The sequence below is a fragment of the Alosa sapidissima genome, chromosome 15 (genome assembly GCF_018492685.1).
Source record: "Alosa sapidissima isolate fAloSap1 chromosome 15, fAloSap1.pri, whole genome shotgun sequence".
Taxonomy (NCBI): domain Eukaryota; kingdom Metazoa; phylum Chordata; class Actinopteri; order Clupeiformes; family Clupeidae; genus Alosa; species Alosa sapidissima.
The window spans coordinates 5553483-5581372 of NC_055971.1; the positions used below are offsets into that span (position 1 = coordinate 5553483).

Here is a 27890-nt window from a genome sequence, read left to right on the forward strand (position 1 = left end):
GGTTGCCGGTTCGAGCCCCGACCAGTGGGCCGCGGCTGAAGTGCCCTTGAGCAAGGCACCTAACCCCTCACTGCTCCCCGAGCGCCGCCATTGTAGCAGGCAGCTCACTGCGCCGGGATTAGTGTGTGCTTCACCTCACTGTGTGTTCACTGTGTGCTGTTTGTGTTTCACTAATTGACCGATTGGGTTAAATGCAGAGACCAAATTTCCCTCACGGGATCAAAAAAGTATATATACTATACATAACTATACAGTGCTGCAGTACATATTAAAGTATCCACAGAGCTTTAGTGAGTTCTAATAAGCTTCTAATAAATATTTTTCTGTAAATCTACAGTATCAGATATTGAATTTGTGATTCCTAGCTCATGTGTTTACATAAGTACAAGTATAGTAAGTATATATACTCTTTTGATCCCGTCAGGGAAATTTGGTCTCTGCATTTATCCCAATCCGTGAATTAGTGAAACACACAGCACACAGTGAACACAGTGAGGTGAAGCACACACTAATCCCGGCGCAGTGAGCTGCCTGCATCAACAGCAGCGCTCGGGGAGCAGTGAGGGGTTAGGTGCCTTGCTCAAGGACACTTCAGCCGTGCCTACTGGTGTCCCACCAGTCATGGGCCCTGCCCCCCCTACTCCTGCCCCTGCTCCTGCCCCCAGAGTGCCCTCTGCTCCAGCGCCCCCCTCCATCCCCTAATCTTAAACTTCAGCCGTGCCTACTGGTCGGGGTTCAAACCGGCAACCCTCCGGTTACAGGTCCGAAGTGCTAACCAGTAGGCCACGGCTGCCCTTTCACATGACCTTCCAGGACTGAATCAAATGGCGTATAGACACAGACTACATTCACTACTGCATTTTCCTAGTAGGCTTACGCTCAATGGTGTTTTAAGCCCCCAACGTCATCTTCCAGGCTTAAAGGCACCTAATCCTAAACCTAACCCATGCCTAACCCTAGCGCCTTCCAGGCAGTGCTGTCTTGAAGACAACTTTGGGGGCTTAAAACACCAAGAAACTAGGCGCACAGAACACAGGTCGCCAAATTGGCCATTTAACTTTCTTACTTGGTTCACACACACATACCAATCTGTCAAGAATACATATACACAAATGTGTGTACCTGGTCTCTCTCTTGCCAGTATCCTGTCCTGGCTCAAAGCAATCTTCTCCTCCTGAATGAACATGCGATCAATCATGACCATCTCTGCAGAGGGACCCAATCTCTGTTCATGACAAAACCACAGAGCATTAATTAGTTTATTAGTTATTCATAAATTAGCCATGAAACAAGAGGACAAAACAGTTCATGAAAGAACTGTATGAAAACTGCTACCTTGGATTCCTCAAACAGCAAGTGACGATATTTATCCAGCATGGTCTGAGTCCTCTTCAGAAGCTGGCAGGAGACGCTTTCAAACTCACTGTCCACTGGAGAAATGATGAAAGAATGAAAGGGAGGAAGATTATGACTGACCCATATCAGACACAAATTCGACCCACCAGCACCAGATCAAACGGTATTATGTGATGGGTGAGAGTTACCTTTCTGATAGTCCTGGTGAGAGGAGGCTGTGCCCTGGTAAAGATGATAGGGCAAAAGTCTGTGCAAGCTGTCCTCAAGTGAGCGGAATGGAGAGCTGTAGTCGGGATGCAGGACTGACCCCTGCTGCTTCCTCAGCTGTTCCAGCATCCTGCACACGAGCAAGTGGGAGACATGGATAAATGAGAGAAGGACCTTAAGATGAGCCTGCACATCATCTTCATGGGGTTTCAGGTCATGGTCAGAAAGTCACTTCCTGACCATAACTAAGGTCAAGTCTGCCTTGCATACCTGGCTTCCTTGCTGGGTTCCATGAGGAAAGGCATTTTCATAGTTGAAGTTTGCTGAATGAGTGAAACAAAACATGATTATATGTTGTCCTTGACATTGCACCAGGTAGACCAATAGCACAAATTAAAAACTTTACAACTACTAAACTTATACTAACAGACACTTAAGGCAAAACACACAGTCAGTATAACCTATGGCAAGCAAAGATTGTGATGATTGTGCAAAAATAAACCATAAGTTACATTATGATTGCTTTGTATTTTAAAAAAAAGCTAGGCAACACAGACCTAATCAGATAATTGATGGTTACATATTCAACATTGTCTGCAGAGTAACTGGACATAGTTGTACAAGTAATCTCATTATGCATTATGTTCTAACAAAAACACATTAATATTGATTGCATTGGAATTCCCGTCGCCATTCTGTTCCTTGGCACACAACATGCTGCTGGATACACTCTGCACTGACCTAAGCAGGACACCTAATCTGAGGGCAGCTCTACTGGACACCTAATCAGAGGGCAGCACTACAGGAGGGCTGCTGCAACATGCCACATGCTGTACCTGGGTTTGGACAGGTCCGGGACCAGCAGGTTGGGCCACAGGCATCTGGGACAGAGCTGGGTTAAGCACCGGAAGCCCTCCCACAGCACTGATGACTCCCTGCTTCGCCTAAGAAACCAAACAACACAAACATGCATGTTCATGTGTACATGATTTTGATTGTTCTTGGAGCTGAAGTTATAGTAGTGGTCTTATTTATTTACCTGTACCGGTTGGTTAAGGCTCGGTGGCGCAATTGCCTGGTTAACACTGGCTCCAACCACTCCAGGAAATACCTGTGCATCACTCAAGCCTGAAACAATAAACAAAGAATAATTAGAATGAGAAATGAAAATGAACCAGCATAGAGCGCTACATTATGTTTGACCGTCCTTACATTTGAAAGTTGTGCAAGTGTTGTAGAATGTTGTAGCCTCGGCAGGGGACAACATACAGGAACACAAGTGATGAATTACCTGTAGCTGAAGGCTTCACCAGCACGGACTTCTGCTGCATCATGGATGGAACCGTGATAGACGGGCAAGTGATGGCAGATGACGTAATAACCTGAGTGGCGGGTGGCTCCGGCAGTTTGTTGAACTGACCAGCCACTGGAGCCTGGGCAGCCTGTGCCTGCTGCTGCTGTTGCTGTTGTTGCTGCTGCTGCTGCTGCTTGGCCTGAATGATGATGCTCTGCTGGACCTGAAAGGGAGACCAAAACAAGCAAGAATGTGTGAATCCAGACCAACCACCACATCAAAAATGTTAGTTAGCCCTTGATTACTGTGAGCTACCTGCTGCAGTTTGTCCCTTAGCTGCTTCTGTTGAGGGGAAGGCTGAGCGATGGCTGAGAGGGTCTGGAGCTGTGTACTGATCAACTGCAAGTTGTGCTGCTGTTCCGGCGTCAGGCCCAGCAGCTGGGAAATCTGGACCTGCTGCTTCAACATCCCAGCAGGAGTGGCGGCCGTGACCCCCGGCTGAGCAAAGTGGAGCTGTGCTGGGTGGAACTGCGGGGGCTTGGGGGAGCACGAGGGCGGCGGCACCTCCGGCTGGATGGGGGCGGGTTGGGACGGAGGCCGAGACGTTTGGGCCTGGAGTGGCACCTGGATTTGTGTCTGTATCTGATGAGGCGGCTGCTGCTGCTGCTGTTGCTGCTGCAGCATCTGAGGAATGGGCTGTGCAGGTTGAGGGGAGCCTCCGAGCTGGTTATTGTGGATAATGAAGAGCGAGGGCATGGATGAAGGGGTGCAGGAGCGGGAGGGCGTCGGGGTCTGCGCTTGGGGAGCGGGCTGCGGCTGCTGCGGGAGAGGAGACTGGATGCGCTGGCCCACAGTGAGGGGAGAGGGCTGGGACTGCTGAGGGCTATCAGCCATAGAGTGGGAGACTGCACTGGCAGCCATCACAGGCTGGGAGGGGGATGCAGTCTGGATCCTCAGTGGCTGCTGGGGTCCTGCCGTAGAGACCTGGAGGGCAGGCGGATTTGCAGGCCATCATTATTAGAACGTTCAAATACTTTGTTGGCAATAAAGCAGAGGAACAGCAGAAGAGCAGCTTCTACATTTTGATTGAGATGACCAGAAACAGATGTAGACTTTAAACGTATTATAAAAAAAAAAATCTACCCAAGATTTATTCTATTAATCTACAACTCAATATTTTGTTTTACTGTGTCATAACACAGTACACTACAGTTAACCATGCAAAGGACTGGCCATCTCAATACTTTAAGCAAACATCACTAACTCAAATACAAAGCCAAACAACAATAGAAGCAAGGCAGTCAGAGAGCAAATGAGGATTCGGAGGGATCAAATTACTCTTGACACAGCTCAAAACAAACACAATCACAGCACGCCACACTTCCACTTTATGCGGACTTCCATGATCACAGAAATGCAACACAAACCTGACTTAATCAACATACCTGCATTACCTTGAAATAATTATTGGAGGTCTGAGTAGTATCATTTGCAGATAAAGGTAGCAAGGATTACCAGCATATTACATAATACTTTCCCTGTGTGTGAATGGGAGGGAGGGGGGGGGGCATTAGGAAGTGAAGGCTGTGCTGCCAAGGACTGTGTAGGATTAGGTGCTTCAAGTGGTCACCATCACACTAGGCCAAGAAATGACCTGTGGTGCTTGATTGATTATTTGATTATTACAGTGCAGCATCAGAGTTGGTGTTAGAGTTAATGAGAGAATAAGTGAGAAGCATGTCAAAAGTCTAGAAGCCTTCGAGAAACTCAATAAATTAGCTAGCCATATACCTGCAACGTTATCTGCAACTCTGTATAAATAAAACATTAAATGCTTTGCATTCTATGGCTTCTGTGCCATATAAATGGTTGTTAAAAAATCTTCATACCATATATGAATTGAGCCAGTCTACATGAGTGAATATTATTATATAGTCTACAATCAGTGTATACTGGTTGACTACATTACACTTTCTTCTGGGAACAGTATGGCCACTAAATGGCTCACTGACAAAATGCTGTCAGGAAGCATGGCTCTGCAGAAAGCACTCTAGGCATTCTTTACAAATAGTAAGAAATCAAAAAGCGTTGCAATTTACTTCATAATTATGCTCAGAAGCGCTCATCTAGGTCAATCGACTCAGAGACATAACGCAGACATGACAACGAACAGAGCAACAGCAGCAAAGAAAAGCAGCAAAGAACAAAACACTAGACAGATGTGTTCGGTGCTGAACAAGGAAGCACAGTAAAAAGAAAAGTGGGCAGGGACAGAATTTGAGAGAGAGTAATCCAATAGGCAGCAGTGGCAGCAGCAAGTGGGTGGGGCTTAGCACAGGGCATGGGCTCGTCTACCTTTGTGACCACTGCTGCCATGTGGGAGGCGCCCGGGGACGGGCTGGGACTCTGACCCGGGAGGGGCTCAGCTAATGGGCCATCTTGGCCCGAGGGGGTGAGACCAGCAAAGTTGCCGCTGACGATAACAGATGCAGGTACGCCCACAGAGGGGAGAGATGGATCTTTTTCTGTCTGGTGCTGTTGGTCCTGACATAAGTACATTTATACATTCAAGCAAGGGAAAGGTTCATAAGCATATCAAAAGATGAAAATGGTCAAGCAGGGTCTCTATGTTTCTGTAAATATATTAATTTCATAGCCTACAACACAATCTCCTGATTAACAACACCATTTAAACAGTATGGCACCGTTTCAAGAGACTGGATTTAAGTAAGCTAACTATATTAAAATTTAGTTGATTTGATTAAAAAAGGATGGGTCTCATTATATCCCCATTGCATGTGGCCAACACTTTAACAAGTGTCATACAAACCAACTGTCTGAACAATCATCTATTTCTAATTCATAAATTGCATGCTTATTAACTACACCTTATGTAAGCTAAGAGGAATTTCATGGCCAAAGTTGACATGAGGATTTAACAAGATTTAATTTGTTTCATTGCAATCCACTTGGGCTTAAACAGCAAAGACTGTTCTGCTTTTCTCTGGAAAAAATATGTACACTTTTACTAGTTCCCCATTACAATATCTTAACACCTTGGTTGATACATTGTGAGGTTGCACAATGTTTTTACCAACTAGTAGCCAGAGCTGCCACTATCACCATGTTTTTATGTACTCACAGCAATGAATCAGAATCATATGCATAGTTCACCTGAGAGGACAAAGGAAACTACTAATATTAACTAGCCATGTCTGCTTTTGTTATGATGAACTTTCTTAGAGGAAACAGACAAAATTGCTTTGTGAGGCAGGACCTAGGAGAGGAGAGGAGGGGAGGAGGAGGAGGGAAGAGTAAAGCACACTGACCTGTTGCAGGAACATCAGAGACTCCTGGCTGAGGATCATTCCGGAGCCCTGGGGCGTGAGCAGCACCTTTCCCGGGCTGTGCTGTGCTGACGGAGCCGTCAGCGGAACAGTCGCTATGGGCGCAGACGAGGTCACCACAGTAGAGGACGGAGATGAGGAGGCCACGGAGGAGGCCACCGAGACCGGCAGAGCAGTCTGCACGGTGAGGATCGAGGGTTGCGCCTGGGCTTGTGCAGGGTGGCCACCTTGGTCTGGGGTGCTGCCCAGCACCGTCACACTCTCCCCTGGCTGGCAGGGAGCCATGGCGACTGCTCCACTAGTGTTGCCGCCTTGCTGCTGTAGAGTGGGCTGCAAGCTGACGGCCGGGCTCACTCCGTCCACCTGGCTCAACATGGCCAGCGAGTTCTGGATGGGATGGATGACTGTCTGGGCATGTCCAGTAACGGGATGTGCTTGGGTCTGGGTCTGTGCCAGCGATACAGGCATCTGGAAGAGGGTTGGATGACCCATCTGACCAGGCTGCAACTGGATGGGACCAGAAAGGATGTGGGCTCCTGGGTGACCCTGCGATGCCAAGACCTGGCTAAGGTTGATGTTCTGGTTCGTCAGAATCTGGTTGGCAATGATCTGGCCTCCGGGCCCTTGACTGGTAATAATGCCTCCGGGATGTTGGGTTAAGATCTGTCCCCCAGCCTGCAGCTGGGGTAAGAGGAACTGGTGATTCTGGCCCTGAAGGCCCGGAATTACAATACTACCAGACTGGTTGAGGAGTTGGACACTAAGGGGTTTGCCTGATGCCTGGGCTGCCTGTTGCTTGAAGAGCGCTTGGGAAAACTGCCCGCCCTGTGATGTGTTCAGAACCACATTTGAGCCAGGCTTGCCAGTCAAAAAGGTCACATTCGGCGCTGACACAGGAACAGATTGCACACCTACAGCTTTGCTGGCATCATTTTGTAATGTGTGGGGGACAGGATGCTGCTGCTGCTGTTTGAACAGTTTGGGCTGAATGGTTGCTTGCGGCGGTTTGGGTTGTATAGGTGTTGGTGTCCTCTGGATGATGACATTTTGCATGATTTGACCTTGTGGTTGAGCTGGGGGCTGAGCTCCAAAGCCTACAAGCCCACTCTGTGCAGTCATGGTGCTACCACTGCTGTTGGTGTTTGTACTACTCACACATACAGCTGGCCCATTCAAAGTTGAGGGCCCAATGTTGGCCTTGCCTCCTTGAATCAACAGTCCTCCACCAGAACTCAAAACAGAGCCTCCAAGACCGGCTTGGGTTCCAGCAGCTGCACCCTCCTGGCCTGGCTGATGCAGCTGATAGCCACCCATGGCTTTAGTCAAAATCTGCTGTCCAGACTGATTAATAGTCATTACAGTGGGCTGGCCAACTACTTGAATCGGCCCTAAGCCTAAATGGCCTGACTGATTCCCATTGGGAAGAGCCTGGATGCTAGAGATGGGCTGAAGTGTCACATTTCCCAGGCCTACTTGTGGCATAAAAGGCTGGACACTGATTGCCTTATTCATAACTTGTTGTTGAAGTTGAATACCTGGGTGGGCCAGTACTGACCCAAGCATGTCTGGTGTGGCATTGGTGGGTCCAGTAGAGGGGCCCGAGGCAGGGCCAGAAAAAATCTGGGTTGCCCCACCAACTCCAACGCCAATACCAACAGCTGTACCCCCAGCACCTGACAAGCTGGGGTCCGGCAGGGGCTGGACCACTTGTGTTAGGCCTGAGAGCCCAAAGGAGCTGAGGTCCAGCTCAGCCTCTGCTTCCTGAAGGCTCTGTTCAGTGATGTTGGCTTCAGCAAGACTCTGCTGGAGGATGTCACAAGGCTCATGATTGGACCCAACACCATTGCTTCCACCATCCTCCCCAGTGGCCCCACCAGGGGACCCTCCCAAAATGTCATCCTCCAAGAAATCCAAGTCCACGCTGACTCTCGGGAGCCCTGGTGGCTCACCGGCCGATATCTGAGTGGGAGGTTGGACTTCGGAAACATGGCCCTGCAAAACACACATTGTTCATGACAGTTCAGGAATTGTTAAAAGCATCGGGAAGGAGTTAACATAAATGAACATAGTAGAGGCGACAGAGTGGATAGAGACAAAACAAGGTTAAAGCCTCAGGTGTCATGAGAGTTCGAGTGAGCTGCTCCGATGAAGAAGGTGTTGGGGTAAGGAGGTGTCTGGAAGAAGCATGCCACATAGATTGGATGGAGACAGCAGGGTAGGGATGGGGGTGTTACTCACCCCAGCGTTGGAGAAGAACGAGCTGGACGGGTCACTCGAGCCATCCAAAAGGTCGTCAGTGTCCAGCTATACACAGACATACCCAGGAAAGAAAGAGACCAGATAGGGAGACAGAAGGACGGGACCGAAGAAGTTAACACAAATAGAGGAGCAGAAAGTGGGTTGAGGGAGGAGCACCAACCACCAGGATGGAAAGCAAGGAAACAGACAAATTATAGAGGGAAGGAAAAGACAGGGAAAATCAAAGGATGGCATTAGAATAGATTAGTGTTAATTTTGTGTATTTCAAAAAGAGGAAATTTTTGAAGGATTGAAATTAAGAGGAGAACTCATTTGCCAGAACACCCATAAGCAGAAAAAAAAGACTACGACAGAAACATGAAAACACCTGAAGGGGAAGCAGGATTGAGGCGGGGGGAGCAGGGAGGTGTTGTGTATAGATGCAACTGTGTGTGTTGTTTTATGCCGAGATGCTACGAAATGTGCACCCTGACCGGTCAGTGTTATTAAGTACTCCTTTAACCCCCTCTTTAAATGGTCTCTCAATACTCACATGTGTTTCTGATCCATGGAGGAAATCATTGAGTGCTTCAGGGTCACTGTTTGTTAAAAAAGGCAAAAAAATTATGTTAGTTATAAATAATATGTTATATGTATATTTGGTCAGTCTTCAATTCTGATTCAACCATTCAAACAGAGGTACACATGCTGATGTTTTCATGTATGCAATTCAAATTTAAACACGTAGAAAATGTTCACACTCACCAAATTACATCTAGCAAGCACCTGCCGTCTTCATCATCCATGTCAACTGTAAACCATTGTGAATGTTAGAAAAAGAGGAATCACATTTGTTTCTCAGCTAGACTATAGACAGACAATCTTGTTTAAACACACAAACTTTCTTCATGAACTGAAGCCTAAAGCCTAAGTAGGTCAAACTATAACCAAGTCATGGCTTGCTACACGTATCAGTCTCATTTAAGTAAAATGCATGTTTTCAGTATAAATTCATCCAACTGTTGTCTCTGAATTTATTTGAAGCATCTTGTCTACAAATAATTCAGCCAACAGAGGAGCTAACAAATTATGCTATTTTACTTTAACACAGGCAAGCTGTACCTGATACTATGAGTTTAAAGTCATTGCAATATATATATATATATATATATATATATATATATATATATATATATATATATATATATGTGTGTGTGTGTGTGTTTGTGTGAATGAATAAATAAATAAATAGAAATCAGTGGTATCCACAGTCCACACCTCTCATTTGGATAAATTCATGAGAATGTCACTCAACATAACATGCCCTGTGAATAGGGTAACATTAACCTAACAGCCAGTGTTTGACGATAACAATTTTTTATAATAACAAAAATCATAAAAACTTCATGTGACTGACAAAATACTATTTTAAAGCCACAGACACATTTTACTTTGAATAATAAAAAAAATACAACAGACTAAAACAAATACAACACAGATTTAAAGGCTGGTGTAAACATCACCTAAGCACTGATTTGCTTTACTTCCAATGATACAGAACCAGTTTCTTTTTCTGATTTTAGTTCCCCAGTCCTAGGCTTATTGGCCCAATGTTTGTTATTGCAGACGCGGGCTAAACTGTTTTGTGTTGTGAGCCCGGAGACTACTCTGCCTTCTCAGAGATGAAAAGCGCGGTTTTCACACACATATCGTATTTCCATACAAAGAAACAAACAATTGCGTGCACACAAGCATTTCCACAGACCTATCTAAGATGCGAATTTAATCAGCGCGCCGATGTTCTGTAATTTGTAGAAATAGTCAGTGATATTCGGTATAGGTAATCATTTCGAGCCTCTCTCACGATGAAGTAGGCGGGGGCGCCAATAACTCTTGTAAAACTAAACAGCAGGAATGCCGCGGAACTAAATTTATTTGAGGCATCCCGCTTGCCACCTTTGAGATAATTTAACATTATCGCACCCGGGATTCTGGAGCAGAACAGAAACAGTCAGAGGGAATCATGAATGGAGATAGAGATGGAGGACCTTTTTCTCCTGCGATGCCGAACCTTAAGTTTGCTAATAGCAAACAGCACAACGTAAAACCATTGCAACCCGATAGCCTATTGACAACAACAATGTAAAGGTAGTTAGTGAAATCGTGACATTTTCATTCACAATGCATTTTTCAATTCTCTCTCAGAGGTTTAGATACCTGGCAACGATTTACAGCAAATCCAGACAGCTACAGCTAGCCATAGCTAAGCGACTAGCTGTATTTTTCGTTTACAGGTTTATTCGTATAAGGTGTAAAATGAAAAATAGGAAAACATTACAGACACCGCATTGAAGAATTACTCGCGTGCCACGATAACATGTAACAAAAATTGCCGGGGCTGTCCATTTAGTTCCACAAAAAGCAATTGCGTATGTCTATCCTTGCTAGCTAAATATGAGTTTATGTTGGAATATTCTTGGACCAGGGGGGTATGCTTGGGAATTCGCTGTTAAAATCTGTCTCTTTGCCGAAACACACTGGGGTTGGCATTTAGGACATGGTCGATTTGAAGTTTGCGATCAGCTTGCAATATGCAAACATTGCATCTTTAGTGTAGTTATTCCGATTTACGGAGAAAATGCTACATTGTAACAAACTCACCCGAGACGATAGAGGTGCAGGCAGCGCGGGGTCTCCAGTACGGCCCTGCACGGGCTCCCATTCAGGACCCGATCACAGAACTCTCAAACAGGAAACAGCGGTCCATGTCTTTCGCCTGTTCAATGACCAAATTAAACGGACAAGATATAATTTATATTATTATTATTATTTTAATTATCACACCTCTCTAGGTTGTATCAATTAGTATAATTTATACAATGAAAAAATGTTGATATCTCTCAAATGTATCTCAGTTTCAAGGTTAACCTACTAGCCATTCAGTTTTTGTTTGCCAGGCATGAGATTTACTGCACAAAGTGAATAGTGTATTATATTTCGTTGAGTAGATAATCTACCAACCAAATGGAGAATACCAAAGATTCCCCACATCTGAAATGATTGAGAATATCATATATGATTCAGGCGAATATGCGGTCTCATTTTGGGTCCATGCACTGTCATGACAGGTTTTATTATAAACATTGGGATGATTTGTTGCCAGTCTCTCGGCTGCTATGATATTCAATTTTGAAGTGTTAGAATCAACCCTGGTATAGGGCCATTGGATGTTTTTTCACATTCTTCAAAGTGAATTGTTAGATGTTACATGCGCCACATATCTGTTCAACCTATGAGAGTAGCAGCTACAGGGCAAAATCACAGAAGCTGCACTACTACGGGCCTAATATTTTATTATTTGCCTTATTTGCTCCAAACCGCAATAATATCGGTAGAGGACGCCAGTGACCCGTGGTTTAAATTAAGAGGATTCTGTGATTACGATTAATTCTATTCCTTTAACTTTTGATAATATCTTACACATTTGTGTGGGATTTTGTATAGTAACAACAGCTGTTTGTTATGTTTACATGTTTGAACGTTGCATGTAACCTTAGCTCTCCGTTCTCACGTGACTGGGGCGAAAAGCAGTGATGTGGCGGAATTCAGTTTCAACTTTAGCATAACGTTAGCTACATAACTAGCTGGCTAGTGCCTAGAATTTAGCTGACAAAATGGACAACTCTGGGAAAGAAAAAGAAGCAATGGCCCTCATGGCTGAGGCTGAAAAGAAAGTAAAATCATCTCAGTCGTTCTTTGGATCTTTATTTGGGTAAATATTATTGTGAAATCAGCTTTCGATCTAACTAACCAACTTTGCCGACAGGGGTTTTAGCTTCATGCAGCGGGGTTGAGTTGTTTACAACTTTGTTATCTAGTTTCATTGCTTCTACGTCTCACACACAATTATTCAGAATTCTAGTATGTCATTCCATGCAAAACCGTGTACAAAACCTGCTGGTTACCGTTACCGTCAAAACACAACTCTGTGGTGGAGTTGGGAAGCTAGGTAGCGATGTCATAGCATGTTGTTGGTTGAATAGCAAATATATTAGCAGTGAAAATATCCATGTAGTGGTCTAATTGAAACTGTCAGTATTACTATGCAGGTCTGTCTACAACAAAAATTAACACACGCTAAATGGCCATTTCCCTTCATAGTATTCATATTTACACACAAAGGAGCCATGCTAAGTGAGCTCAATGCTAGCTAGCATGAGTATTGGACGATTTTAGGTGTGTACAGGTGATATGGGTTACCATCAACATTGAGTCAAGGTAGGGCAATCCTCCTCCATACCTGTTTGGTTTCTGGCAGGGAGAGTCTTGTAACAAAACTGCTCACATGTTCAACTGACATGTGCATTAAATAATCCAGAGGTATGTCTACTAGAACTATCGATTTCAAGTGTGCAAAGGCACTTTTAACATGACGAGAAATATGTGGCCTAGGCTATATCCAAGAAAAAATGCAATTACATATTTTCCCCAAATCGTGCAGCCCTTTGAAACATGTCTTTTTAGGCAAGTACTGGTATTCTTTTTCAAATGATTTGGCATGGTATGTGACCATGTGGACAGATAATTCCTTTGATGGACAAGAGCAGTAGGTTATGATTAGAATATTTAAGTGAGAATAAGTTAACAGGGCTGTACGTTGACTTTTTTTTGTTTATAGCACTGGAGCTACAGAGGCTGATAGTTTTGTAGCACCAGTGATGGGCAGTAGCGTCACTACTTGTAGTGAAGCTACTAGCTTACCGTAACTACATTTCTTAGTAGCTTGGTGGTAGCGTAGCCATTTTCTGAAGCAGATAACTTTTCAATAACTAAGCTGTGTTTGACCACATAATGCAGTAGCTTTTACAGAAGCTACGTTTTCCAGAACATTTGTGGAGCTCACAGTAGAGCCTCCTTCTGACCGCTTATACAGGAATCTTTTAGGAAAGACAAACTAATTTTCCATGCCAGAGATGAAGCAACGAAATTGTGCTTGCAAAGATGTTGGTGGTCATCTACTGGGTGGTTTTATTGAGCATGTCTATAAAATAGGCTGTCAAAGTTGTTTGTATTAGTTTTAACTTTATTATTATTTTTAAATGTAGCACCAACATTTCAGCCAAGTGGAATGAAACTAGGATAATCAAGAGGTGAAGCTTGTACAGGCAAAAATCCACCCAACAATGAAGATAAAAACATGCACACACACACAAGTAGCTTCTGGTGTAGTAAACTACTTTTGCAAAATGTATGTAACTTCTACATTTTGTCTTGAGGAAGCTTTTGGGTAGTTAAGCTTTATTTAATATAGAGTAACTGGTATCTTAGCTCACTACATTTTCTGTAGCTTGCCCATCACTGTGTCACTGTGTAGCACAATCCACAAACCCTCTAGCATCAGTATGTAGTTACATACACCTCCTGTAGGCTACACTCTACAAAAACATTTTAAATAAGGAGTCACTGGTGCTAGGCTGGTAAATCATTCATAGCACTTTATTGTTGCATGTGCTAGACAAATTTACAATATTCTAAAATTATGTCCTAATATAAGTCAGAAAAATAAAAACACTATGTCTTGTTAACACCATGTTGTGCATTTCCAGGTAGTAATGGCTAATTTATTCATAGGGGCTCATCAAAGCAGGAGGAAGCCTGTGACATGTATGCTAGAGCAGCCAATATGTTCAAAATGGCCAAAAACTGGAGTGGTAAGAACAATACACACTTTAATTCATTTTAATTTCTATGATTTCTGTGGCTGTAAGTTGGTACCTATCAGACATGCAGGTGGTTTGTCTTAGTGTCAGACTTGATGTTTTCATGTTTCAGCTGCAGGTAATGCCTTCTCCCAGGCAGCTCTTCTCCACTTGCAGATGCAGAGTAAACATGATGCAGCCACCAATTTCATTGACGCAGGGAATGCTTTCAAAAAAGCAGATCCACAAGGTAGTTTCACACTTTAAAACACTTCCAAATCTCGTTGCAGGCCCTTAGATGACCTATAGTCACTAAACAGTCTGAGTTCCCAAGACTGAGATCCCATTTTATTTGCTTGTTTGTATTTACATCTGCTCTGCAATGTACAAGGTACAAGGAAGTTTATTGTCACATGCATATAGTTACTGGAAGTAAGAAATGCAGTGAAATTATGTCTGGTGTCAGCCTATTTGTGCATTTATTGGGGGGGTAAAAAGTGCAGTAGAAGAGGGGTTTAGTAGATTAAGTGGCAAGGGCTGCATAAGAAAGGTGGGGGAGGATTGGGATTAGGGGGGGGGGCACCAACAAGGAGCACCCATGTAGTCAGATATGTCAGATCATTCCTAGTTTGGTTCCTCTGAAAGTAAGTTTGATGAAGGAAGTTGCTGTGACTACCCACATGGTTACATATGAAACACACTGTTAAAGTCAGCCTTTTCCCTGATTAATTATGTCTGTCATTTCTTCCCTTTTTCTTTGTACAGAGGCTATAAACTGTCTGAATCGGGCCATTGAGATCTATACAGATATGGTGAGAAAAGGCAACATGATTATAACAACTTACCAGATATGATTATCATGATAGAATGATGATCATGATCTATGATTATGTTAGTTGTGTTTATCTTTGCTTTAGACTTCTTCAAAACAGGAAGAGCTTCTTCGACCGCTGACATACTTTGTTTCCCACCTAAACCACATGTCAGACCAGAAGTCTATAACAAAGAGAACAGGTTTAGAACAGCTATTTGAGAATACGCTATGCATTTTTTTCAGGGTCGTTTCACCATAGCAGCCAAACATCATATAACAATTGCAGAAGTATATGAGACAGAACTGGTGGATATTGATAAGGTAAAGTTGAGTTTCTGCTCTTTAACACTTTGTGCTATATTGGCTGTGCTGCATTATACCCTATATGGCCAAAAATATGTGGGCATCTAACCATCACACCCATATCAGCATGTTGGACACCCAACTCCAAAAACATGGCCATTAACTGGAGTTGCATCCCTCCTCTGCATCTATAATGGCCTCCACTCCTCTGAAGACTTTCCACAAGACTTTTTAGGTGTGTGGAAAATTGTACCCATTCAGCCAAAAAAGCTGAACAGGCACTGATATTGGACGAGAAGGCCTGGCTTGCCGTCTTCAAGGTGTCAATTGGTTTAAGGTCAGGCTTCAGACTCGAGTCTTTATGGACTGTGCTTTGTTTGTTGGAACACAGTCCTGCTGGAACAGGAACCTGCTGCCACAAAGTTGGAAGCATACATTTGTCTAACATGTCTTTATAGATTAGATTCAACTTTGTCATTGTGCAGAGTACAAGTACAAAGACAACGAAATGCAGTTTGCATCTAACCAGAGGTACAAAAAAGGAAAAAAAGTGCAATGTGATATACAATGTATAGGCAGGTGGTTCATAGACAGGACAAGAAATATAGTGCAGTGTAGACAGTAGTATATAGTTGGTTTACAGAAGGTGGTTTAGAGTAATATAAATTAAATATTAATATGTGTAGTGTATTAGCAGTTACCTTATAAGATCAGAATAAATATGTAAAATTGAACAATGTATGAACAACATATACAGATATGTGCAATGTAGTAGCAGTAACATTATAATAGTAGTAAGAATAATATAGGTACATTATATGCAGTGTATTAACTGAATATATTATAAGAAAAACAATAAATATGGATTTTCAGTATGAATCATAGACAGATATGTACAGTATTATGTAGCTTTATCACCCGGGGAGAAGAAATATTCTTTTCTGATTGACTAGTGAGATGCTATTAATTCTGAATAACAGCCTATGAAGTAGATCTGGTAAAAAAAGTTTCATCACCGTTCCATATCAATGCTTATGAATGGTAACTATAACAAGCATAGTAGGACGACGGTTGAGCCTGAAAGCAGGCTTCACAACAATGGAATCAACTGTAAACAAGCTAACTGTCCATGCGATCGCTGTTATAGGGCCAAAGAAAGTTGTACAAGTCGGCTTCTTTTTAAACGGAACTGCTTGTTTCCTTTGCGTGTTATAAAGACATGACTATTGCCTATAGTGGCAACCGGGTGATAAGCGGGATAACGGCTTTCGAGGTGTCCTATTATATGGAATTAATGGACTTCAGCGGTGCACGTCGGGGAGTTCTTTGCCTCTCGCCCTCGTCCATTAATTCCGTATAAGGACTCCGCGGTGGTCGGTATCCCTTACTTAATGCTAACCACTGGAACCTATAGGCCCAGCCCAAATCCTGAAAAACGAAAGTAGCTTCAGACTAGTTAGTCCACCTCCATGAAACCTTATAATAGGCACTGCATTCCTCTAAGTAGCATCCTCCTGGCATACGCCAACCCAGATTAATCCATCAGACTGCGAGATAGTAAAGCATGATTCATCACTCTAGAGAATGTGTTTCCACTGTTCCTAAGTCAATCGGCTGTGAGATTTACACAGCTGATGCTTGTCATTGCGAATCATGATCATTGGCTATTGTGCAGCTGCTCAGCCATGAAAAAAACATTTATTGAGATACCGTGACTCCTAGAGAACCTATACTCTTCCTATGAAAAAGCGCTATATAAATAAAAATGACTTGACTTGACTATGAAGATGGCAAAGTCACTGACCTCTCAAGAGTACCACTCATTCTACTGCTAATGTTAATCTTTGAAGATTTGTATTTGTGTTTGATTTCTGGAGTACAGTGGGGAAAATAAATATTTAACACGTCAACATTTTTTTGAGTAAGTATACTTCTAGTGAGGCTATTTCCATGAAAATTTCACCAGACATTATTATTAACTTCGGTAATCCACACATATAAAAAAATCCAAACATTAATGTTCATAAGTAGAGTTATGAGTAAAAAAGTGGAATGCCACAGGAAAAAAAGTATTGAACATGCCTACTGAAATTTCTTAAATGCTTTGTGGAAAACCCTTTATTTGTAATGAGAGCTTCAAGGCATTTCCTTTATGACGAAACTAATCAGTCACAGTATTCAGGTGTGATTTTGGCCCATTCTTTTAAACAGATAGTCCTTTAATATTGAAGATTCCAGGGGTCCCTCTTGTAAATCCTGATCTTTAGGTAACTTCCAAAACTGTTCAATTGGATTTAAGTCAGGGCCTGAATTTCCTTTCTCTGAAACCAATTGAGAGTTTCCTTTGCTGAATGCTTTGGATCATTGTCCTGCTGGAAGGTCTAGCCATGTCTCATCCTCATTGTTCTGGTGGATGGCAAGATTCTCTCAGAAAAAATGGCTCCATTCATAATTTCTTCAACTATATGAAGTCTGCCAGTACCATGAGATGAAAAACAGCCCCACACCGTGATGCCTCCACCTCCAAACTTCACTGTTGGTATGGTATTTTTAGGGTGATGCACAGTGCCATTTCTCCTCCAAATATGGTGTGTAGTATGACATCCAAAGAGTTAAATTTTGCTCTCACCTGACCAGAATACATTCTCTTAGTATTTCATAGGCTTGTCCAAATGTTGTGTAGCAAACTTTCAATGAGCTTCGACGTGTTTTTCTTCAGTAATAGTCCTGTGAGAGAGTAGAAAATGTCATGCGAATAGCCTCTCTTGAAGTATACTTACTGAAAAAAATGTTGACGTGTTCAATACTTATTTTCTCCGCTGTATGTGTTTGAGTTTGTTAGTAATAGGTGTGACTGAAACAACTGGTTGAGTAATAAAGGGTGGTGTCCACATACTTTTGGCCATTTGTCTATTTATGATAGATTTATTGTTAAGTAAATACAAAGATGTTTTCAGCCTTCCTCACTAACAGCAGCTGTACCCACTAGGAGTGCATCATGAAAAATACTTGTTAGACAGAGCTGGCTATGTCTGTTAGCGTTCTCCTATCTGATATTTTGCAGAGATTGGAAAAAATCAGTGATTATTTTGTGCCTTATTAGATTTTTGTTCTCAAAGAGCTACCAGGAACTACATCTTAAACATTTCATGGCAATTTAATGAATGAATGGTAAAGGAACAATGTGCATGCTGGCATTCAACCTATTTATTATGATTTATGATCTCCTGTAGGCTATTGCCCATTATGAACAGGCTGCTGATTACTATAAAGGGGAGGAATCTACAAGGTAAGCTATAATAAATTAATAAGTCTGTTGTTAACGGGATATTCCACCATTTGGGGAATTACACTCATTTTCCACCTCCCCTTGAGTTAAACAATTTATCTTTGACCATTAGCATCTTGCCTTCTAGCATCACGTTTCAAAGTGACTAAGATTTCCAGTAATTGTCCTATTTAAAACTTAGAGTTAGAAAGTGTAATAGACTAATGGAAAAGGAAACCTGGCGATTTGAAATGGAACTATACTCTCATTCAAATGTAATAATCCAGTCACTAACCAATTTGTCTGCTGCAGTTCAACCTTGGTACTGGAAGTTAGGCTATGGGCACTATTTTCAAGTGCTGCATGATATCATTGTGCTTCTGCGCCCATGGTGTTCCTTGATTATTACGCTAAATGGTGGAATATCCCTGTAAAGGTTTACACTTTAAATCTTAAGGTTAATTTGTTTTGAATAAATGGTAAAGGCTGCCACAGCTACAATACAAAAACATCACAGAACATAGCACATATGATACACATAGAGTAGATAACACATACATTGTGAATGGGTACACATTCACAGTCAAGACACAAATTACACTCACACCACTCATACCCCATAAATGGCACTCTCTCTCACCCAGTACCACTCAGCACAGTCACAAGTAGTCACTCATTCTCTCTCTACACTCTATTCTCCTTTTCTACTCAATCTTATGTCTTCTTTTTAGGGCTGAACGATTTAGGGAAAATGTCTAATTGAGATATAATACATTCCTTGATGTTTGCTTAATCTTATCTTTTTGGGCATGACCAGCACTAGGCTACTTCTGCTAAACAGTTTTTGCTGTACATATATTGTACTGCTGCCTGTAGTGCTTTTTCAAGTGGCCTAAAGAGGTAGCGACTACTTGGTGATTTTTTGCATATTACCTTTGTTTGCTTGTTTGTTCCATCACTTCTTGTAAATCCAAAAAACCCGCAAAGAATTGTAGTTGCAAGCTGTATGATTAATTGCAGCCTTTGCATTTTGCTAATTGCATTAGTTGAAATTGTGATTTCGATTAAAAATAGATTCATCTTTTCATCCCTAATCCTTTCATTATCTTTCTGTGTAGCTCAGCCAACAAGTGTCTTCTCAAAGTGGCAACATATGCTGCTCAGCTGGAAAAATACCAGAAGGCCATTGAAATATATGAACAGGTGGGTCTCACTGGAAACTTTGCTGGATTTACCAGGAAATTAAAAAACACCTCAGCCCAAGAAAATGGAATCATGTAAAGTTCTGTTTTGTCACCAATCCTATCCATCAACGAACTACTTCTATGAAGTCATTTCAGTCTAGAATGTTATGTTAAAGGAGAATTCCGGTATTTAGCACTTCGAGTCCCTTTTCTGGTTTGTTTTGGATGAACTAGAGTGGTGAACACCGACATTTTGACGATGGGTCCTGTCTAGACTTTTCTGACTCGTTTTGAATCGCCTCTGACTACTTCAGAGTGGCAGCCTATGGGCATCCACAATCATGTCCTTAAAACAACCCTTAACGTTTGTTTTACCACCGGTTAGTGATGTTCGTTGATGTTCCAAAACAAGTAGCGTAGCGAAACTCAGTTTCTGTCTTGTTTTATTTGGCATTTTGTAAAATCCTATTGATTTCTGTTGGAAGACTCATTGCACGTTGATATTACTGCGCCACCGGAAACGGAGGCTGTTTACATTTGGTTGTAGTCTTTCCGCGAGACCTTCTTTTATTGTCTATACATGGATGTCTATGCAACGTCACAAAAACATGCGTGCGCAACCAAGAGGCAGAAAGCACCATAGAACAGCATGAGCAATGCAAAAGAGCAAAAGAATAAAATGAGTTTTTGTGCTGAAAACTGCACCAATTCGAAATCATGATGGTTACAGAATGTTAAATATGTTCAATATCCCTAACGGAATGCATGTCTTCCCAAAAATGACAAAATACGATGTTATATTAATAATGCAAATGAACGGCAAACTTTGAAAAATAGTCTGAAATGAGATGTTATTATCATTGAGACAACAGGGGTATACAATAAAATCTGATTGTAGCTTACAGCAGCCGACTATTTAGGTTAAGTTTATAACGTTGTGGACGGCCACCAAGCGTCTTCTGCCTCACGGCTGCGCGCATCTAGTTTTGTTGGTAAAACGTTGGTAAAGCTCAAATATTTAACGGAAGTTTATACACGGTTGTGAGGTGAGAAAAAATAGTTCCACAATAGCAAATAACGCGGCTGGAAATCATACATTGCGCCGATATATGTTTTTTTTTTTTTTTAATTATCGACGACGAACACCACTAACCACTTGGTGAGTTGCACAGTTTTGAAAACGAACGTTAAGGGTTGTTTTAAGGACATGTTTGTGCATGCCCGTAGGCAGCCACTCTGAAGCAGTAAAGGTGATTCAAAACGAGTCAGAAAAGTCGAGACAGGACCAATCGTCAAAATTTCGGTGTCCACCACTCTAGCTCCTCCAAAACAAACCAGAAAAGGGACTCAAAGTGCTAATTACCGGAATTATCCTTTAAACGGAAATGTTTTTAAAAAAATATATGTATATCGGAACATCACATATTTCCAACCTCTTACGTGTATGTGTTACTTAATATTAATTTCTATACAAACTAAGACGGCGGATTCCTAAAGAACCAAGCACCCAGACCATAAGTGTATCTAAATTAGCTATGTACCAAAAATTACATTTTACCGTGACTCGAAGAGCTGTAAACTGTGTTGTAAGGCTGCGTGTACAAATCCGCTTGGAGCTCCAGTGGAATTTTGATTTGCGACGAGAATTCTCGGGCTAACCGTTGATGTGCTGTGAGAAAGGTTGGGAAAAGGCCCAGCACTAAACTCCGAGCGTGGTAAACAAAATCGGATATTTCGGGCAGTAAAAGCCCGAAGTTGGATCGCCACCTCTGGCCCACTTTCGACCATCATATTTTAAACTTGCCAGAATATTAAGATAATACCATTGATTGTTTTCAAAATATTTTTGATAAAAATGGTGAAAACTGTGAGATGAGCACAACACCAGATCTGCCCTCAGACCAGCTTCTTGCTATGTGCAATTCTACTTGTATTTTTTTATTTCACACTACTTGGGCCAATGGTAGAATACTGGTCACTACTTGGGCCAATGGTAAAAAAAGCAACATGGGATGTTGATATTTAATGAAGCCATGAATGAATCATTATGCCTATGATCCAAACATAGACTACATGATCAAATAGCCTAGTTAGGCCTACTTAAATTGTCTGGTATAAACCAAATCAACTCTCCACTGTGTGTTTGCAGTTAATATTTATGCAACGTTAGAACTTAACAAGTGTTGGCTTAACAAGTTACCAGTCCAGAACACACAGAAAATTGCAACAGAAAGTTGACTTTATAATCAACTATTTGTTCCAACAGCATTTAAACAAAGCATTTATAAAATTGAAAAAAAAAAAAATACATAAGAAGTAAAATAAAATACTGTTACTGTACTAACTGTATCACATTATCCCAAGCTTCAAAGAGCTCCCCACGTTTGTGACAGAATTCAGACGTGACACATCTAAATTCTCAGCTTGTTTATACCTCACACTGAACACATAAGAACGCTATGCCCATCACTCTGGGGTGTGGTAGCCTACTCTCTGGGATTTATGCACCAAGGTAACTGAAGTATCCAATTTGTGTCTTGAAATTATGTTTGAAATAAATGTCTTAGAACAAAAACGTTGATATACTTGTATTTTATAGTTAGGCTAGTGAAAACGAGTTGATAAGTAGGCTAGTTGAGTTTGTTATCATAAACATAACAGCTAACGCCATGTTGAGCAGGAGGAGTTGAGCACTAGGCTACCATAAATCCTCAAATTATGCCCGGGATTGATTCTATTTATAGCAGGACAAATAAAGGCAGGTTTACATATACAAGATGGGGTAACAATTGGCTACCATACCAACAATTGCCATCAGTCCACTAGAAGACATTGTTTCGATTTAAGTCAATGAAATAACACCTCTTCTTAATATTTTATTATATGTTATATTGTACTGTATTATGTTGGTTGGATTAATAGCCTACAGTTGGCAAAGAAAAGTCGTTTTCCTACCATGGGTCTCCAACGTACGTTCTCAAGATCATTCTCTTGCCGCCCCTTTCGAGCTAATTGCCAGAGGCTGAAGCCTACTACATTTAAACACAATTGTTGTGACTCAAGGCATTCCAGCCTACGAATTTTATTAAAAAAAAAGTACTAAATCATGCATAATTAAACAATAACTCACAGGGGGCAGCCGTGGCCTACTGGTTAGCACTTCGGACTTGTAACCGGAGGGTTGCCGGTTCGAACCCTGACCAGTAGGCACGGCTGAAGTGCCCTTGAGCAAGGCACCTAACCCCTCACTGCTCCCCGAGCGCCGCTGTTGTTGCAGGCAGCTCACTGCGCCGGGATTAGTGTGTACTTCACCTCACTGTTCACTGTGTGCTTCACTAATTCACGAATTGGGATAAATGCAGCGACCAAATTTCCCTCACGGGATCAAAAGAGTGTGTATATATATACTTATACTAACTCAATTTAGGCTACTTGGCTACGCAAAAAGATTTCCATTACAGCACAACCCCTATTCATTGAAGGGTTGCCTTGTCTCGCAATAAACCGCAGTGGAAATCCCGACACCTTTTCAACTGCATGAAACTTAACAGTGAACCATCAAATATCTCCCAGATTTCAGTGCCCATCAGTCCCAACATTTAGCAATATAATCAAACAGTCCAAAAGTAAATTAAATCCCAAACCAAAGCGAAAATGCTTTTGATAGCCTACCGGTATGCCGCTCCAAACGAAACGCATGTCTAAATGCAGGTTAGAAATATTTTAAAAAGCCTGTCTCGAATACCAGCCTGCCTCAAATAAAGATGATGATGAATGATTTATGCCAAGCAAGTAGCCTGGATTATTTTATGATTGTTAGTAGACAAACTGGCTTCAGATATCCAACAGAGTGAATATGAGATTGTGCAGTCTTACAGTACTGTAGATGGCTGTGGTTAGTGATGTGATGCTGTTAATGGGGAGTTTTACAGTTAGCGCAAATCCTATATGTTATTATTTATTTAGTGTACCTATAAGGCTTTTTTTCCCTTATCACAAGTGAGGGGGACGACGGCTGTCTCTTCAGCACTGCGGGGGACATATCCCCCACGTCCCCCGTGCCTCTTGCGCCCCTGAAATATTGTCTCGAGAGACAGTATAGCATGGAACTTTGGCCAGCCTGTAGTGAGTATAGTGTTGAGCGAAGTGATGTTGTGTCTTTAAAGGGAACTGGAATTTTAAACATGGGCCCTATTTGTAGATCTTTGTGGGTGCAAAAGAGATTTTTATTGGCAACAAATATTATTAAAATCGGTCCAGTATATGGAAAATTTGCAGATGTTTTGAGATTTTGTGTTTCTGTTGAAGTTATGCTAACAACTGCAAGTACTAATGGTGCTTTTGTAATATTCCTCTGCAGGTTGGAACCAATGCCATGGACAGCCCTTTGTTGAAGTACAGTGCGAAGGACTATTTTTTCAAAGCAGCTCTCTGTCATTTCTGTGTTGACATGCTAAATGCCAAGGTATAGCTTTCTTCTACTTCCTCCTCTGTAATTCAATATATATTTTGCCATCTTAGTCATTATCAAACAGAAATCTTTTTCATTTGTTTGAATGGATGCACTTTCCCAGTTTTTGTTTGTGGTCCTAAACCTAACCTAAACTTAATACCAGTGAGGAAATGAGGTTGCGCACACACACATCTTCACCAGTATATTTTTTGGTCAAGTCATGCTCTGATGATGGCCATTCGGCCTAAATGTTGCCATGTTTGGTTAGCCGAATAGAGATGAAATGTAGTCCAGTTCTATGAAGATTTGTGGGTGCTGCCTCGTTACCTTAGAGTATTTAATTTGGAATATTTCTTATTGTCTTATTCTTCTTATTGTCTACTGTGTCTTGTACAGTTGGCCTTGCAGAAATACGAGGACATGTTTCCAGCCTTTTCAGATTCACGGGAATGCAAACTGCTGAAGGTATATACATTTCTTAAGCTGTTATCAATGTTATCTGTTAATATCATAAAAGTAGTTAATGATCCCATGTTACCACAGAAACTTCTGGATGCCTCTGAAGAACAGAACATTGATGCCTATACTGATGCAGTAAGTGATTCAAGCTCATACTTTCAAGACGTGTGAAAGTTTACATTTTGTATGTTCATGTAGCTTTCATGTTGATTTACACAACTTTACACAACTTGCATGTCAGTAGTATGATCAAGGCAGCCTTATGAAAATGGTGTGGGGCAGACCCACAACCTCGTCAATTTTGCCTGTTAGGAAAGCGTGGAACATGAACTCTCTCATGAACCTTATCAATGCCATTTAATTCCAAGAAAAAACATTTTCAAAATCAAAGTGTGGTTTATGTAATCAAGGAAAACTGTATAGCAAACCACCTCAAATGTAAACATTTATTTCATCACATAAGCAAAGAATTCAATTAACCAAACTATACAATTTCTAGGAGGTATATGTATAACAATGTGCATGAGGTGTTTAGATGAATAATTTAAAACTCATTGTTGAGAAAGAAAGTGACAGACTTAATGCATGAATGCGTGGAGGCTAAAAAGTGCGTAGTTATGATGCATGGGAGAATATGGCCTTGAGTGATCACTATGAATACAATATCACTAAGGAAACAATATTTTACAACCTCATAAGAGAAACGACAAGCAGAATTTGCAGATATTTGCTTCGCATTGTGCGCCAACATTGAAATGTCATGTTTACTCAGGTGAAGGAGTATGACACTATCTCACGGTTGGACCAGTGGCTCACCACCATGCTGCTGCGCATCAAGAAAACCATACAGGAGGATGAGAGTGACCTTCGCTAAAGACTCTCTCTCACACACAGTTGCTTGCCCAGCGACAACCTTGTATTTTGGATCATTCCCAGATTTTGCTAAGTGGCACTTTTTAGTGACTTACAACTATTGTGACTTACGACTATTGTGACCGTAATCTGTCAGTTTTTCAACAAAAAAACAAAAAAAAGCCTTATGTGCCTTCTGTTTCTGATGAGCCTAGATTTTCTTGCCTGAAGTCCATCTTCCCAGACTCTCTGGGAAGGTCTGGCAGACCTTTCATCCACTGGTGCTCTAAATAAGGTCTATTCATGACCCTTAAGAATACTAACTTTCTTGAATGGAAATCTGTTGCCAGGGTGAGCAGTGCCTTCAATCATGACTAGTTGCAGCACACTCTTTGGAACTTCAAAGTAGCTCTGAGAACCTTTATGTGCTATCAGAAAAACAGACATAGGTCTAAGCACAGCAGAAATAGCACAGTATAACAGTCTATAAAAGATTCTTTATGCTGGTATTCCATATTGTACTATTTTATTTTATTTTATTTTTTGCCACAGGATGGTAGTCAACACGTTCAAACAGTAAACTTTGATTTTTTGTGATGAATTTGGTTGGAACAATTAAAAAATCTAAAAATGGTATAATGCACAAGCTTTGTAAAATATAATGTGTATGAATGAATTTCTTTGGCTGTGTGTTCGTTTTTCTGATCTTAAGTGTTTGAGTGTCAAATTGGTCCTGATGCGAAACTTCTTACTTTAATATTGTGTTTCTTACTTTCTTCTGTTTTTTTTTTTCTTTAAGGAAGTGAATTTTGGTAATGAGGCCTTGTGCTGTGGGCATCCCACATAATTCAACAGCTAATTTGGAGATGTGTGCAGAAGCTTTTTTTTTGTTTGTTTTAACTAGACATGCCAATTTTATAGTTATAGTTAGCATACACTTTTATCCAAAGCGAGCAACAACATGTCCCGTATACAAATTCACAGATGGGGTGATAAATAAATGATAATTCAAAATAATAACAAATAAATGATAATTCTAAATAATAACAAAATGTTGGCCTTAATATCTGGACTTCTTCCTATAACAATGCATACATTTTTTGTTCATATTATGGTCGTAATATGTAATCAATGCCATTAGATAGAATAACATGAAAGGCTGGAGAACAGGGCCATGCAAATATTAGACACTATTGTAAAAAGAATACAAAATATTATCATATCACCCCATCTGTTTGTGAATTTGTTTATATTATTGTTATTATTATTATTATTATTCATAATAATAATAATATTAATCTATGGCTACAGCCTTGGTAAAATATCGCACACACTCATTCATTGTTACATACGACAGGAAGAGCAGCTGTGCCCAGCGTTGTGATTGGTTGTCTTTAATTGACTAATGTTAGAAAGGGAGTTCAATCAGATATTTCTCCATATTGAAGGCTTTTTGATTGATAATTATTAACAATTTGTAATTGTGGGCCATTGGAATCGTATGCCATTGCATGTTTGTATGTTTTTTCTAAGCCTAGACTTTGTTTAGGTGCATGGACAAGACACAAACATGCCTAGAGCCGGCCCTGTTCAACCATATTTATTCCTTCTGGAGTCTTTTAACAATGAACTTAGATTAATGTAGGAATTGAAAAGTGATTGTGTGGCCTATGAGGGAACACCCAGTGATACCCTTGGTGCCATCAAATGGTTGCCTATAGCGATGCGGTCAGGATACACACCTGTATGCCGTGGTCCACCTTGCTGGTGTCCATGTTGTGGTTGCTATATCACATAATTTATCCCCCTTTTTTACCACTACACCCCTGTGTTTAACTATGGAGTTACCCTTACATTATTTGCAACAGGGTACTATTTCATTAATTGAACATCACAGCAGCAATATTTGCCTTTTTTGTGATTTGTAGCATAATAAACAAATAAATAAAGGTTCAAAGCCTTCAATGCCATTTATAACATATATACTTTTGGATGTGTTTGTGTGTGTCTGACAGGGGTCACGTGTGTCTGACAGAAGCAGGGGGCGAGAAAGAGAGATGTGTAGATTACAAATAATAACATCAAGGCTTATAAATCTGAATAGCATTAATCAGGACCTGCTATCTGGCAAGGGCTCAAACTATTTTCTTTTCCTGAGATCTTTTGATGGCTCTTCTCTCCCTCCAACTTGAATATAAACTGCATGTTTCTTTCTCCCTTTAGTTTTTGCTGTTGAATTAAGCCTGAAAATGTCTTTTGGTGTTATTTGATAGGCTATTTTATGTCATGTTCACAAAAGAAGTAATCCTTTGTAATCATTACATTTATATAGCCTTTCAGACCCAGATGCAGGGGACAAGTGAGACACAGGAGGGTTAAAGTCATCCATTAGGTCACCTATTGACTCAGGCCTATA

General features: G+C 41.3%; 2 protein-coding genes across 6 annotated transcripts in view; one reads left to right on the forward strand and one right to left on the reverse strand.

Annotated features, from left to right (window-relative positions):
* Positions 1 to 11202, reverse strand: part of bicra (BRD4 interacting chromatin remodeling complex associated protein) — a 14864-nt gene extending 3662 nt beyond the window's left edge. Inside the window, exons 1-14 of one of the 4 annotated variants that reach the window (XM_042064084.1) lie at positions 11104 to 11202; positions 9208 to 9253; positions 8996 to 9041; positions 8443 to 8508; positions 6187 to 8196; positions 5213 to 5401; positions 3173 to 3841; positions 2855 to 3080; positions 2603 to 2691; positions 2400 to 2507; positions 1834 to 1886; positions 1545 to 1693; positions 1336 to 1430; positions 1123 to 1225 (exon numbers count right to left, since the gene is read on the reverse strand). In XM_042064084.1, coding sequence (XP_041920018.1) covers positions 1123 to 1225; positions 1336 to 1430; positions 1545 to 1693; positions 1834 to 1886; positions 2400 to 2507; positions 2603 to 2691; positions 2855 to 3080; positions 3173 to 3841; positions 5213 to 5401; positions 6187 to 8196; positions 8443 to 8508; positions 8996 to 9041; positions 9208 to 9253; positions 11104 to 11164 — 3910 coding nt within the window. In that variant the 5' untranslated portion in view covers positions 11165 to 11202. Of the gene's footprint in view, positions 1 to 1122; positions 1226 to 1332; positions 1431 to 1544; positions 1694 to 1833; positions 1887 to 2399; positions 2508 to 2602; positions 2692 to 2854; positions 3081 to 3172; positions 3842 to 5212; positions 5402 to 6186; positions 8197 to 8442; positions 8509 to 8995; positions 9042 to 9207; positions 9254 to 11103 lie in introns of all 4 variants that reach the window. The other 3 variants (XM_042064083.1, XM_042064085.1, XM_042064086.1) reach the window with 3 other exon arrangements.
* Positions 11203 to 11647: 445 nt separating this feature from the next.
* napab (N-ethylmaleimide-sensitive factor attachment protein, alpha b) lies at positions 11648 to 26150 on the forward strand. Of its 2 annotated transcripts, none has more exons than XM_042064146.1 (11): positions 11648 to 12214; positions 14074 to 14153; positions 14275 to 14391; positions 14907 to 14953; positions 15199 to 15276; positions 18492 to 18547; positions 19645 to 19729; positions 24071 to 24175; positions 24560 to 24628; positions 24707 to 24757; positions 25395 to 26150. In XM_042064146.1, the coding sequence occupies exons 1-11, from the start codon at positions 12117 to 12119 to the stop codon at positions 25494 to 25496; spliced, it is 888 nt and encodes a 295-aa protein (XP_041920080.1). In that variant the 5' UTR covers positions 11648 to 12116; the 3' UTR covers positions 25497 to 26150. The 2 variants fall into 2 exon arrangements, with proteins under 2 accessions (XP_041920080.1, XP_041920081.1); XM_042064147.1 differs by having other exon boundaries at positions 12078 to 12214; positions 14049 to 14153.
* The last annotated feature ends 1740 nt before the right edge of the window (positions 26151 to 27890 follow it).

Coding starts and splice junctions, on each gene's coding strand:
- napab (XM_042064146.1), top strand. CDS start 12,117: ATGGACAACTCTGGGAAAGAAAAAGAAGCAATGGCCCTCATGGCTGAG. Junction 14,154..14,274: donor AATGGCCAAAAACTGGAGTG/GTAAGAACAATA, acceptor TTCATGTTTCAG/CTGCAGGTAATGCCTTCTCC. Junction 19,730..24,070: donor CCATTGAAATATATGAACAG/GTGGGTCTCACT, acceptor ATTCCTCTGCAG/GTTGGAACCAATGCCATGGA.